The 16002-nt window shown below is 34.5% G+C and overlaps 1 protein-coding gene across 1 annotated transcript in view; it reads right to left on the reverse strand.

Moving 5' to 3' along the window:
- Window positions 1–4029, reverse strand: part of LOC133198071 (uncharacterized) — a 103516-nt gene extending 99487 nt beyond the window's left edge. The window contains exons 1-7 of the mRNA XM_061334220.1: window positions 3994–4029; window positions 3810–3868; window positions 2864–2985; window positions 2225–2343; window positions 936–1013; window positions 571–644; window positions 293–431 (exon numbers count right to left, since the gene is read on the reverse strand). Of these exons, the coding sequence (XP_061190204.1) occupies window positions 293–431; window positions 571–644; window positions 936–1013; window positions 2225–2343; window positions 2864–2985; window positions 3810–3868; window positions 3994–4029 (627 nt within the window). The remainder of the gene's footprint in view (window positions 1–292; window positions 432–570; window positions 645–935; window positions 1014–2224; window positions 2344–2863; window positions 2986–3809; window positions 3869–3993) is intronic.
- Window positions 4030–16002: the final 11973 nt, after the last annotated feature.

Here is a 16002-nt window from a genome sequence, read left to right on the forward strand (position 1 = left end):
GGGTTCAATGAGAATACTCTGAAAGAGATTGATGACTGACAACAATGGATAAGCACATTTTCATATTAAATCAATGATCACATCTGTTCTTTGATACTTAAAATTAAATTTTTTTATTGAATATTTTTTTTTATTTTTAATAATTACGTTTGATGAACTGTTAAATTATCGTTGTCAGATTCATTTAAAATTGCCATTATCAGAGAAGCCAAACACCAAATTTCACTTTATAAAATTTAATACAGGCAAAACAACTTTAACAAATACACAAATACATGTAATATGATTTTACTTGCTCGTTGGCAGAATCGGCCATGGCTGCATTAGTTAATGAACTGTTAGCAGATGAACCCTGGGAACAGATGTTCAACTGGTAACCATACAGATGATGACAAAATGTTAATGATTCATAAGCAGAAAGTTTCTGCAAACTGATTATATTCACTCATAAAATGATACCACAGTTCCTCTGGCGATACTGGTGCGACTGAAAAACTGCGCCATACTGGTGCGACTGAAAAACTGCGATACCGATGCGACTGAAAGCTGTGCAAACTCAGTCCAACTGACATGCATTGGTATCCATACTTAATGCAGCCATGAGGAAGTTGGGAGAAAAAACAACACTCTTTCCACCAAATATCCTGCAAAATAAAACAAAAAAAACCAGCAGAAGTTTGTAACATACAGTAATGGGTTAGGGTGGGAGGGGTTTCAGACTACCATCCGTCGGCTGCTGCGTGATGTCTAAATCACGTGACATGATCAAGGGAGATAATTAGTACCATACAAACATGCTGTGTTTGACTCTCAGATAAACCGATTTAATAAATAACATTAAATCCTATTATCAGAGAAGCCAAACACCAAATTTCACTTTATAAAATTTAATACAGGCAAAACAACTTTAACAAATACATGTAATATGATTTTACTTGCTCGTTGGCAGAATCGGCCATGGCTGCATTAGTTAATGAACTGTTAGCAGATGAACCCTGGGAACAGTTGTTCAACTGGTAACCATACAGATGATGACAAAATGTTAATGATTCATATGCTGAAAGTTTCTGCAAACTGATTATGTTCACTCATAAAATGATACCACAGTTCCTTTGGCGATACTGGTGCGACTGAAAAACTGCGCCACTTGCCTATATGCAAATATAGCCACCGCCACCAGTGACGCCCAAATGCTACTCTTCCATTAGTGGTAGTTTAAAAGGAAACGGAAGTTTGCAATTGCAACAACCCCATGTTTGCGATACCAGGTTAAAGTTGCAACTATTCAAATTTCAGTAATGGGGCGCCTGGCTAAAACTTTGCTTCGAGCTTAAACCCCATAACTAACCTAGCTGTAAATATTCCACTACACAAAACTGTGTCACAAATTGCTGAGATAGCAAATATTAAATGCAGAACAAACGTCTGCAACAAATTAAATTTGCACAAATTGTGCCACAACATATGGCAGAATCAGATGTCTGCAAAATACTTCAGTAACTTAACAGAACCTATTATCTGTAAATAAACATATTTATATAATAAGCTATAGCAGAGGAAACTGTCTGCAACCTAACAAGATGTGCGCAACTTGTGCAAAACAACACATTAGAATTGATATTGCAGATCCAAATGGCAACTTAATTTGTTAACCAAGACATTTGCACATTAATGAACAGAATTTGCTCAAATTAAATACTCTGACGGAAGCAGCCATGGACCCCATTCTCTAATTGGTTGATGAACAAAGCCTTTAATTGTAACAAGGTACATAGTAAATAGCTTGCTGAATACGATGTAGAAAAATTTTATTGCCCTTTTTTGAAGGTGGATACCATCAGGTAAGAAGAGTGATGAGTCACCATCCGATATCTCAGGATATGTGATGTAATGCCCGTTAATAGATTTCACCAAAGTGCCAATCTTACTGTTCACCCGACGCCTAATAAGCTCTAAAGCTTCATGCTTCTTTTCACCCCGCCATACTAATCTGGGCAAAATTTGTGACCAAATAATAACAGTTGTAGGAAACATGTCCTGATTTTTTCTTATTGTCCCTACCATATGATGCTGCAACTCTATTGAAGGTCTACACCCTATATCATTACCACCGCAATGAATAATTAAATATTTAGGAGGATCCTCCAATTTTTTTTAAGAGTTTTAATTTCCCCAGCAATTGATGCCAACGCATACCTCCTTGTCCTTGCCATAAAATACTTACATTTATCCTCCCTAACCCTAACTTTGCACCCTCGTCACTAGATCTTGCCTCAATAAATGCTCTTTTAATGATAGACGATCCTACTATCCAAACCGAACCACTACCTGCATGTATATCATCTACAAATGTATATTGTTAGGTATTGTCTTAACATATTTACACTTATCTAGTGTTAGAGTATTATCTAAACATATTTACAATAACTACAAACAATCCAAACAACAAATTAAAAAGAGAAGACTTTACACTCAGCCCAATGGTTACCTTACACTTCTGGTTGCATCAGCCCTATGAACTACTGGCCAGTTTTGAACTAGGTACTCTAATGTAAGATTTAACTGATGCTGATTTCCAACGACCTAACCCCTTGATTTCATCTTCTAAAAGACCAACTAGACATGCTGTTTATTGCTGCTCCAATCCAAAAAGAATGTGCTTTGAAACTACTCACATCTACTTTTGCAGCCTTAAGTCCAATTTTTAAAACAGCATTAAACTGATACCTTGTCACCGGTACACCATCAGCATGCACAAAAAATGATCCTTTACATTGTGGTCTTATTCTCATGTAGTCAAAGACCGCTTTAACTGGGCAAAGCCCTTCTCTAACCCTAGGCAACATCATCAAAGTTCCCTTACCCTTCTGATCAGTTTTTGAATGCTTCAACAAAACCTCTATTCCCTTACCCGTTATACAAACATCTGCAGAGCTTAATGCATGACCGATATCTGAATGACTGTTAGCAACTAACTCATTGACTCTAAAAAAACCCAAAGAAAGCTGATACAAAAATTGCAGTGAATAAAATTTCTTCAAATCTGGATGAGCACACCTGCCCAAGAACACCAGTAAGCTTAGTTAAGACACCTGTTGTTACTGGCTTTCTAAAATCCCGATCGAGTTGCACTAGTTCTACCCAACCCTTCTAAAAGCTTGTTAACTATAAAGGATTTTGTGGTATCTTCCATGCCCAAAATCTTGCAGTGAAAAGATATACCTGCTAGATATGTCTTAACAGTCTTGTAAGCACACTCTTTTAATGACAGGTGTAAAATGAACTGAACTAAACAGCTAACCTTTGGCGGCCTAGATGACCCTATTTTATATTTATTGCAAAAAAGTTTAAGTTCCCTCAAGCCTGACTCATAAACCTTGCGCGTATTCAAGGCTAAGGATGAATTTAACAATCTTGTAGATTCACATTCAATAGCATTTGTCGAAAAACGTCTGGAATAGGACTCGGGGCCTCGTCTGCTTGTGGATGCTCCCGCCGGAACCGAGTGAACTGCTGTCGAGAAAGAGCATCTGCTACAAAATTTTCTTTACCATAAATATGCTGCGCCTTAAAGAATATGTTATTTAACATACAGTTCAAAACTAGCGACCTAAGTAACACCATGACTCTTTTTGATTTTGAAGACTTTTTGTTCAATACAAATACCAGGCCCTTATTATCAGAAAAGAAAATAATTTTCTTGTTTGTTAAAATATCCCCCAAGATATAAACAGCCATGCAAATAGGTACCAACTCTAAAAAAAGTAAGATCACCCATGATTGGGGTGTCTGCCCAACTTGCCGCCCACTTTAAATAAGCCCAATGAGCTCCTAACATTGCACCACAACCTAATTCTGCACCCCAGCACTGTCAGTATACAAATGCAAATCTACCATAGTTTACCAATCTAACTCCTGAAAGTAACAATAACCATTAAAATTCTCTAAGAAATTGAACCAAATTCTGATATCTTCCTTTAACTCTCTACTAACCCTAATGTGATGTCTACCAGATGTGATTCCTGCCATTGCTTCGAAAAAACGCTTGTTAAATGCCCTAGCTAAAGGGATTGCTCTTGAACAAAAATTAAGTAACCCTATAACAGACTGCAAACATTTTAGAGTTAGCTTTTTTTGCCTAAAATTTCCAACAATGCAACTGAAGGCCTTTCCAACTTATCCTTTGGGATCCTGATTTGTTGGTTATTAGTATCAATCACCAAACCTAAGAACTCGATAACAGTTGTATCTTGTAGATTCACATTCAATAGCATTTGCCTAAAATTTCCAACAATGCAACTGAAGGCCTTTCCAATTATCCTTTGGGATCCTGATTTGTTGGTTATTAGTATCAATCACCAAACCTAAGAACTCGATAACAGTTGTAGGCCCTACTGTTTTCTCATCTGCCAAAGACACTCCGACTTCCTTACAAATATCCTGAAATAACTCCATAAGCAACTTGCAATCGAGGGTATTCTTTTTCCCAGCTAATAAAAAATCATCTAAATAGTGCACAACATTTTGCAACCAAGACTTTGACACTAAGACCCACTCCAAAAATGATGAAAATTTTTCAAAAAGATAACATGCACTAGCACAACCCATCGGGAGGCATTTGTCAAAATAATACTTATCACGAAGCTTGAAACCTAACAATACAAACTGTGATGGGTGTAGCGGCATTAAACGAAATGCACTTTTAACATCAAGCTTGGCCAGAAGGGCACCTTTTCCAAGGGAATAAATCATGTCAATGGCCTTATCAAATGAAGTACATGTATATGAAACTCTACAATTACATCTATCTATAAGATCATTTACACTTGCACCCATGGGATGTGAAAGATGATGAATCAAGCACCACGACTTATCTATAGGAACCAAACCAATTGGAGATACGTGTAGATTTATGAACGGAACCTTATCAAATGGACCTGCTATCCTCCCTAAACTAACCTCCTTCCTAACTTTTTCTAGAGCTTCCTGTTCATTAGTCCTGAGTTTAAATTATTACATTCATTGGCCCCCCTTGGGCCCTCGTAATGCAAATAAAAACCCTCAAGAAAACCCAATAATAATTCTCCTGCATCGTCTCTTAAATGGTAATCATTCAAATAAGGTCGAAGGCATTCTATTTTAATTGGAGTATGAGCGAGGGACAGTAGCTCTAATCGTTCTAAACCCTGATGCTCGTGGTCCTGAGTATGCTTGACCACTACCAGCTTGGACTGCAGGGTTCCTAAAAGTGGAAAAAGCCGAACTGCCCACGTTAACTCTACACTTCACTGAAAGATGAAAACCTGAACACTTTAAGCATCTATGATTATATTGACACGACTTCCTAACACAGACCCTATTAAAATTGTAATCGTAACATTTCAGCGAGCCTGTTGAAACCTTACTGTAATTATTACTGGGCCCAGTAGTAGACGGAGACATAAAGAGCAACCAGAGTTCCTGATCTATGCTGCCCCATGAAATGGAAGGATTATTTACTCTCTTTAACCTAAACTGGATGTCATAAGCTTTCCACCCTAAACTAGTAACTGGCAACCTACTGGCTCCCAAACGTACATTGTACATGTATTTGAAAATTCCGGATATGCTTTCGGGCTGTGCTGTTGAAAAAATGCTAGCATAAATAATAAATGCATTTGTCCACTCACTGAAAGTTGTGATTTTTCGTCTGACCATTTTAGGTTTTACAATCAACAAACCATCAGGTAGTGAAAGTGCCCTACTATCATCATCTACATTCAAATTATTGGGTAACAACAAAGCTAGATCAATATATTCTGAGTTGATAATCTTTGATTTGATAGTGTTTGAGACATGGTAATTAAGCTCATGATTAACACTGGAAGTCTGACTCATTGAAATTTCCAAGTGTTTGCGGGTCGCTACTACCAGTGATTGTTGGTATGGCCTGTGCCGTAGCTATCTTTTCTGCCAGGGCATTCAACTGGTCGTCTGATAACTGCAAGTTGACTGTGTTAGTATTTCCTACCAGCCGGTTTCCCTCCTGGCTCTGCGACTCCACCCTTGAATCCATGGCTCTGCTTGCCTTCTGCCTAGAGTGCACTGGGTTGGCAGCTGCAGGTCGCCTTTTCAATCCTTTTCCCCGTGGCATGCTTAAATTGAATCATGCAAAACTGATGAACTCGTAAATTACAACTATAATCACTTAAATTGTAACTTGTGCATTTGCACTTACCAACAATATCTTGTATTCTGAAAATTATGTAAACTTGTGCATTTGCACTTTTCAACAATATCTGTACTCTGAAGAATTTTTTTGGCAGAGTTTGTTACAGGCTTCACTCTCCTTTAGCATAACTACACTTACCTGTAAATGACAGTATGTACGTATGTGTAATTATACTTGTCAATATGTACCCCGCTACCTAAGTCTACCTTTCTTTTTTGACTGTCACCCCACCAAAGTATCTGAATATGCCCCCTGTCTTCTCAAGGTGGTCTTTTGAAACTACTATAAATTGCAATGCTGTTTAAACAGTTCAAATATACAATGTTGACGCGTGACGTCATCACGCCCGAGCATATGAAGACCCCGGAGCAGAATGGTTAGAAAATTAAGAAATGTCTACATATCTTCCCCCCACTCCTTCAAAGCTATGCAACTATTCTTATTTCCTTTGAAATTTATTTTCATATTGTATCAATTTTTTTTAATATTATTAAAATGGGGAAGGGGGGGGTGCAAACACAATTTTAGTAGAACCAGTGTATGTGTCCACGGTACCTAGCGTATAAACTAGAGGCGGAACATGATAATTTAATAAACTTATATGAAATTTAGCTTTGTTTTACAAGTGAGATGAGATTACAACAAAGCTTGACGAACATGGCTATTACACGCGGGTGAAAACGTCTCCATAATCTAGTATAATCTTAAACTATGCCGCCTGAAAACTTTAACATACATATCCTACAAGGTTTTATGTACAATAATTTAGCAACAAAGTTAACAGAGAAGATTACACAAACCTAAGAATATCAGCAATTTCCTCACGATCGGCTTTGTGTTTCAGACTACCATCCGTCGGCTGCTGCGTGACATGATCAAGGGAGATAATTAGTACCATACAAACATGTGTTTGACTCTCAGATAAACCGATTTAATAAATAACATTAAATCTTAATAACTTAGATCCGCAAAATTTATCCATTTCGAATTATCTTTTTGTTTCTCACGTCTGTTTATCGAAAACGAAAATAGACTTTTAAATAAACTAACGATAATTACTTTGCGAATGAAATCTACTTATAGTTTACGGACATCATCTTATACCTAATGTATTTTTAGAAGAGAAAGCATGACCTCTGTTGCAAGCGTTTGGAAGTTTTTTGGCACAATTTATTTATTCATTTAAAAGTATAGATTTCGGTACATTTGTTTTCTGTTATTTGTCCTCGACAAAACCACAATATTTATAAGGTTGTTGTTGACAGTCAAAAGATATAAATATGATAGGGTGTTCAAGTCCACGGAAAAGCCTAGTATTCCATGGATTTGACCCTTTGGGCAGGCACGAACAACCTTAATGTGAAATTTAAATGAAAGACTTTTGTTTCCTTTGTAACAGAGTTTAATGGCTACATTCTCTAAATAACAGTATGTAACAGAAGAAGTCACACCCCTACTAGACAATCTGTTTGCTTTGCTCATTCACAAACATTTTTGAATGATGGGTCCTGAGCAGGGATGTTTTGTGGTTTTTGAGTTGTATCGATTACTGTTCTTAGCTTTACTTTTTACATAATAATGATAACTGATACATAACGGAAATATCTCAGTCACTATAGAAATGTTTTAAATACGCAGCGCCATAAGAGACTGAATACAGACTACTTTTTTTGGCAAGCAAGTTTTCTACAGTTTTCGAAATTGACCTTCAAGGATTTTTGGCCGTTCCCCCCCCCCTCCAATAATTTTGCCGATATATAGAATACTACATAAAACATAGCTACTATATGCTTGTATCCCCTGAATAATAACGTCTGATGACCTTTTTTTTTTTGCTTGTCAAGAAATTTTGGTAGTTGATAGTGCCCCCTCCCTCCAACTGAAAATGTATGGTTGTGCTCCCTCAAAATGAAATTGCTTCCTACGGGCCTGTGGGGTATCAATTATGCCCTAAATTAAACTGTGTTTCAGTATAGGAGGAGATATGTGATAAAAAAAAAAAAACAAACTTGTTTTTCAAAAGTTAATTTAATGCGAATTAATAATTTAATACGAGAAATAATACCGGTGAAAGAAAAAGGCTATTGTATCCAATTCTGGCGATTTTTACCGAAATTTTTGGATCAGTAGGGAAACTAGGAATCGGCGCATATATTTTAAAGTGTCTAAGATTTCTTATGTGGATACCGGAATATCCGCGGAATACTTATTTGAGATATTATTTAGACTTTCTGTGGAAGAAAAAGCAATAATTTGTGTTATTCAATGCATTTTTAGAACAGTGACATAATAGATTATTCATTATCTTTCAAATAAATTTTTACTAAAAATGACATTTGACCGATTTCCAACAGTTCGAGTTGCGCGTTATATTTAAATTTCTCAAAGCAAAACACCTTACGGTCATTAATATTCTGGAAAAGAATAGGAATTATAGTAAAAGAATGTTAGAAATACGCGGTTAGTAATATTTTGAGACGGAAGTATAAGTATACGAAGAAATAAATCGAGAAACAGTACAGTTTTTATTGCAAAGTTTCGGAGCAAGGTGTCAAGGAAGAGTAAAAGGTCATGTAAAGGAAATTTCAGATGTTCAGTAACCAAATAGTTAAAAAAAAAACTTTCACCAGCAACCAAAACCCGAAGGAATAAATATACTAGATAGTTTTTCTGACGATCTTTAACTAAATTGATCTTAGACACTGCAGTATTTTTCGATTAAAGGCCAAGTAATTCATTTATAACAGCGTTCAGTCTTTAAATAGTGATCCACTTGTTGAGTTCTGAAGGGCTGGTGAAACCAGAAGGGACCAGTCACCGTACGTTGCCTTTCCGTGTGCTTGTCAGTCAGGTCTCCAACTTGGCTTTACTTTTTCTATAGAGCTTGAATATATATTTGTACGAGTCGTATCTGGTTTTGCACTGCTAACTTTAAGCAGAAAGATCAGCTTTTTTCAGGTAACGTGGAATAAACGGAAATGTACAGTGCATGTGATTGTCACAAATTGAAATATTCTTGTTAAGTAATCTAAACATTATATAAGAAGATTACAGTTTTCGCATTTTTTTTTTACAGAATAAATATCAAAATGTTTCCTCGGTTTGCGCTTCATAATTAGATTTACGATTCTGTTTTCTTGAATTGGTTAAATTGGATAATACTGCTTTCTCCAATTCGTATTTTGATTGTGCTTAAGGTTCCTTCGAGTATTTTTTCTTTATTCAAATTGAGACGCCACCACTTGCCGGTGGAGACCTGCACTCGGCATTTACGGTTTTTACACAAAGAGGGATTTTTTTTTTTTTGGCGCAAGCATCTACTGCGACACGCTTTATACGCTCTTGCATATGAAATTAAAGCAATCATTACAAGCGCTTCTTTCAGAAATAAAATGAAAAGCATCTAAAGATGGCATAAAAAACAGGTATCTCTTTGATACCAAATCGAAGTGAGATAAGATAACTTTTATATCATTGCATTAAATGTGAAATTTCTAATGGAGAATCGTTTTAAATTGTAGGAAGATACAAAGAAGTACATGTAGTTTGTCAAGCATTTGAATTTGTAATTGAATATTTCCATTTCTACAAAAAAAAAATTAAAATTTAAATGACAGTATTGGGTGATAAAAGTATTTATTATTAAATATAATTAAATGAGATTTGATTGACATAAAAGGTCGGTCCCATAGAATTATTGAATAGTGTGTATATATGAAACCTATCGGAATGCCGAATCATGAGAAATTTATGATTAAAGTTTAATGGAAATGCATAAAAAATGTTATAATCAAGACATGTAGTGTATATAAATTATTCAGAGTTCGAAATGTAAGGGAATTGTTTTTTTAGACAAGCATATCAAGTTCCTGATACATGTAGCAAAAAATTAGACAAATTATTTTTATGTAAATCTTTTGTATCTGCTTATACAAGAAATGAAAGAACTGAACTGAATGTATTGATTTAATTTCTCTCTGAGTGATCGTTATCTCGACAATTTAATCAGAATATATTTTTTATGAAGATAACCTCAACAATACATAATTCCAATTATTTTAAAATTGTATTCAGCTCACGTCATTTTGATTTTCAGGGGGGAGGAATAATTAGTTTCTATAGTATCTGACGACGTAAATGTGGACTGCCATGTAATTAGCACTTTGTCATGTAATGGACTATTATAATGGTCGTATAATGGACTATTCGCAACAGAAGTGTTGAGAGTACATTCAATACTTCTTTGTTATAAAATCTTCGGAATACCTTTTCCCCCGCATTCTCTGAATTTATACTGGTGTAGAAAAGTGGATTTGATGGTACATAACTGCACGACTTTCTTTTAACATCCCCGGGATATTTTTTCTTCTCCTGTTTTGGTATTAAATTAAGTGGGAATAAAATTTAAAAAAAAAAAAATACAAATAGTAACTGAATGAAAAGACATAAGGATATCTTAACATTTATCTTTTTTTTTCGTTGAATATTCGTGCGAAAATCAGATATGTTCATTAAAAATTATTCAGATGATTCCGGAGAGCAGAATATTACGGAAAAAATTGAGCCGTCTGGGAAGATTCTAACAAATCTTGTAGTCATTCCGTTTGGAATCCCAATATGCCTGGAGAACTTTTTAGCCATCGTTGTCCTTATTAGAAGTTCCCGCCTGATTTATCAAGTCAGGATACTCTCCATTAACCTTGCCATCACGGATTGCCTGGCGGGTCTCATTTTAAGTATCCCGGATGATGCGTTTGGAAATTGTCTTCTAAAAAAATATTTTACGGCCCCATTCATTAATGTTTCACTGATTACTGTTACATTATTTAATATGGATCGCTGTTTTTCCTTGAGGTTTGCGCTGAGATACTATGAAATAGTTACTCCAAAGTTCCTGAAGATTGTGTGTTTGTTTTCATGGATAGTTGGTATATTTATATCGTACTTCATGTTTTATGAGCCGTCGAATAGTTTTGGGATCTTTTGCGGAATAATGTATCTAGCTCCTCAAAATGTGGTGAGTGGCTGTACAAAAGTCTTTCAACTTCTGACAATTTTATCAAATCTGTTCATGTATATTTATATGGCAAAACTTCTGTATGTTCGTTCAAGAACTGTGTCTTTCAAACCATCGGATGAAGATAAAAATAAGGCGAATCAAACATTAAGTTTACCTCAACGAAGGATGAAAAAAAGTTTGGCTTCACAAACAAATTACGGACAATCTGCAGGATATCAAGTAAGAGTCGTAAAGAAATTGGCCGTGATCACTGGGTTCTTTCTTATATGTTGCACTCCTTACTTCCTGCTTAAAGCACTTCCTAACATTGATTACGACAATAAGATTATGCGGGCATTAGTTGCCGCCACGGCGGGTGTGATGTTTTTGAACAGTGCTATTAATCCAGTCCTGTATGTGTGGAGATTCACCGAATCAAGATATCAACTGAAAAAAATGATCTTTTTCTGGAGTTCCGAAAGACTTCAAAAACTGGAGTCTGAAAGGAATAGTTTTTTTGCGACATTTCAAATCAACACACAGTCATGTTCCAGCAATGAGCAAGGAACCTGAATACCTATACATATTCTGTACTCTTAAAAATGATTATTTCCAATATTGAATATTCAAGCAAAATTCCAGTTTCTCATGCATAGTCCCTTTTTGGAGGATGTTTGATAAGATATGAATTATATGTAAAATGGCTCTTTGAATATAGAGAAAGTCTAAATGGTGTATTTTAAGAATATATAATTAAGTTGATAAAATCTTATGTATTGTCTTTTCTACCTGGTCTATACCTAGGTGCGACAGGTTGATAGTGGTTGCTTAATCCACCTAAGCACCTGATCCCACATCTCTAATGTCTGCAGGTCTGTGTTTATGGCATGTTCAGAGATTTGATTAGTTGTTCGTGGATTCTTTTTGAGATCGATCTTTGTACTTATCTTCGTTTTTTTTTTCTTTTATAACGCATGACGTTATTTTCGTATTTTTCTTGATTATTTAAACTACCCCCTCTCCCCTTCTCACTATATCTCTCTCTTTAGGTAGAAATGTACTATGTACTTGAACCATCAATATGTGTCTCCTGTTAAGATGACCTAGCGGGAGAAAACTATATTTAAATTGATTATGGTATTTGAAATAAATAATGAAATTATAAAACGTGCACATTATGGATATATACTAGTAAATATATTGTCGATTGTACACAAATTATTTTGAATGCCATTCAAATAGTGAAAATGTTTACAATTATAACGTTTTACCGTGCGTGTCATGGCTGAACAAACCATTTCAAACATGCAGAATTCATTTAATGTCAGTTGCAGAGATTTTAAATACATATAAGCACACGAAAGTGTAAATCAACTCTTTATTTTAAACATTTATAAACAACCAGTAGGACTGATTGTTCGTTACTGTCGGCATTATCTGAGTCATATTTCGGCGTAGACTAGTTAGAAGATATTCACTACTTAATAAACGTCCATGGCATAATTTGTTTTATCTTTTTTTTTAGAATCTGGTAGGAGGTATTCACTTCTTACTTTAAATATGTTCATGCTATTAAAGTTTTTGTACTTTCTGTACATGTAAGTTCTCAATTTATCCGAACTCCCAGATATAATCCTACCACACAATATCAAACAATGTTTTTAAAACATTTTCTAGACTAGAAAAATTGTATACTCATACCACATATACAGTAGATGTCACATTTATGAAGGGCAGTTGCTGTAATTTTTGTTTACAAAAATCCTGAAAAAAAAAAACAAATGCCATGTTTCTTTAGGAGATTGGATCCTGCTATCAAATGTAATGAGAATTTTTTATCAAGTTCTTTTTAAAATCGAATCTACATACATAGCTTAATTAAAAATCAAAACAAAAAAATTAAGGCAAAAAATCATTTGAAAGTAATGACATTTTATTAAATCTAAGAAAAATAGTTGAAGTTACCTTATATATTCAGAAAAGAAAATTAAAAGTGGGGGCCTGTTATGTTAATTTTTATATATTACTAAAATAGCGTTTATTTAAATTTGGGATATTTTTTCTGGATCTTCACAATACATTTGATATATTTGTCAAATATGATGATAGAATTCATGACTGTTTATTTAATAGATAATTTAGGAGGACCAGCATAAGACAGTTCATGGCACAAAATAACTCAGGCTGGCTGAATGGAAAAACAGGAATCCAAACTTAACAATATTTTAAATACTTCGAAAGAGAAAAAATGACCATTTTCTTTAAAGAAAAAAACCTTCCGCCACAAAATATACATGTAGTTCCTCATTTAATGCTTTTGGTTTTGGAATTTATCTATGGGGTTATATGTAAGAACTAAAACATTTTGCAGATTTTTTTAAACATAGGTCAAGACAAAAATCTGCTCAAAAACTCAGGAGAGAACCTCTTCAAATACATGCAAAACAAAAAAAAAAATCATTCATAGTATTTACATTAAAGTTCTATAAAGTGATAAAAAAAACAACTTAAGAAAAGATGAAAATAAAAAGGAAGAGTTTTGAACATCCTAAAAAGTGTACAATTTTCTAATATTTAATATATTTGATTCATGTTTTTGCGTCATTTACAACCTAATAAAGTTCAAAAGTACAATGAAAAGGCGTCGGGAGCAAATTTAAAAAGGGGGGATTAAACCAACCAAAAAAACGTTATGGGGGCTAAGCCCCAATTTTCGATGCCTATATAATGTCTCGGTCGCCCGCGTGGCGCAGGGGTTAGAGCGTTTGCTCAAAAGTCGCGGTGTAAGGAGTTGATCCTTACGCCTCGGGTCCAAATCCCACTGTGGAACGTGGAGACCAGTCCTTCGGATGAGACCGTATAAATCGAGGTCCCGTGACGCAGTATAGGTGCTGGCACAAAAAAGATCTCTAACTGCACAATGGCCCTAAGTGCCGAGTATAGGTCAAAATTTGCAGCTCTCCACCGGTAAGTGGTGGCGTCTCCATATGAGTGAAAAATTCTCGAGAGGGACGTTAAACAACACACAAACTATATGATGTCCATTTTTGCAAAAAAAAAAAAACAAAACAAAACAAAACAAAAAGAAGAAAAAAAAAAAGAAAAGGCTCCCCCCCCCCAATTCCGACGCCTTTGCAATGTATGTACAAATCCCTGCAGCATTCATGTTTGGTAGCATCTGTCCGTAATATTATGTAAAATGAAACTGTTCGATATCCGTAGGAAAATTAACACACGGTTTTATATTCTTATAACTATGAGTATACTGATTATAATTATATAATTTAAATTAGACATTTCTTCTTTATCCACTTCTGTCTCTTTCGTCGATCTCATAATCACGCGTGGGTTTTAATTAGCTCAACACATTGTCATACACCATGACCCACTTTCATTCAAAGGGTGTCTTCCACATATCAGTGGATTATATGACACTACGTACAAACTGCGAAGATAATCTACATAGTACTCATGTGTCTTACTAATTCATATCTAAAAATATTGATTATGAACTAAATTACTACATGTATAAATGAACCTTGATAATTGACATTTCTATATATAAAAACAGTCCTCTACTTAATCTGAAATTATTGAGAATTAGTCGCTTATTACATTCACAAGTTTATTTCGTCACAGAACCATTTATTACGTACATTTTAATTATCCAAATAACGGTAATGAAACCAATTTTTGGGGCTTATTTATTTTTTTATCAGCAAAACTGTAGAATTCTTACTATCAGGTGGTAATTATTTTTTTTTTCAAACAATTAAAAAAACTGACAACACTTCATAACATTCCATAATATTTTATGACGAAAATTTTCAAAACAAAACAAGAAATAAATAAAAAACCTAAAAAGAAAATAATGATTAAAGATAAATAAAAAAAATACGTCAAAGAATTTTGCGCTTATATATTATTATGTTGAACCATTTGTTTTAAATCATGACATTCTTTTGGTATTCGCGTTTTTATATAATCTTAAATTATTTTTGTCTTGTTTATATTAATTTAAGGTAGATTATCAGTTGCAATTCCAAAAGAAGTTTAAAACACAGGAAAAACAGGTCAATAAATGGCAAGAAAAATAAAGGCAACAACATAAGTCTTAATGATTCGTCCTAAAAAAAAAAAAAGAATTACACAAATGTAAGATACCCCCCCCCCCCCAAAATGAAAAAAACATAAAGGTGTTGCATTTGTACTGTACATTTATAGTTTAAAAATCCTCCGGAACTTGGATTTTGATTGAAGAAGTGCTAGATAATGATGGGGAGGGGTGTTTCGAGGATGAACAAAAATGTGAACTGCCTTAATCATGGTACACTGATTTCTTTATACATTTAGTTTATAATCTTTTATAAAGAAGATGGGTGAACAAGGCGGGCAAAGTGCCCATATTGCGACAAACATGAAGTGAAAAATAAAATCTCAAAAATTTTCTTTGATATTTCATCTAACATTGAAGTATACTTTATGTGAAATCTCTACAATTTACAAAAATCTCACGAAGACTGAAATTATTTGCGTACGCAAAAGCATACACACACTAAAGAGAAAAAAGGATCATTTTCCCACTCTTTAACAACATTTTTCGATATGAGTGGGCTCCATTTTTTTTTAAAGTTAATCCTAAATGTTTGCATAAAAATATTCATTTTTTGGTTTACAAAAACATGGAGCAAAGACCCACTATACTTAAAAGTACACTTTAATGACCGCGTGGTTTGGGTCAAAAATATTATATGTCGTTGATCGGGGAAGAGGGAATGTTGGCGTAAAATGA

Source organism: Saccostrea echinata, unplaced genomic scaffold (assembly GCF_033153115.1).
Source record: "Saccostrea echinata isolate AGI-Se365-2 ecotype Australia unplaced genomic scaffold, CSIRO_AGI_Sech_v1 ptg000033l, whole genome shotgun sequence".
Taxonomy (NCBI): Eukaryota; Metazoa; Mollusca; class Bivalvia; order Ostreida; family Ostreidae; genus Saccostrea; species Saccostrea echinata.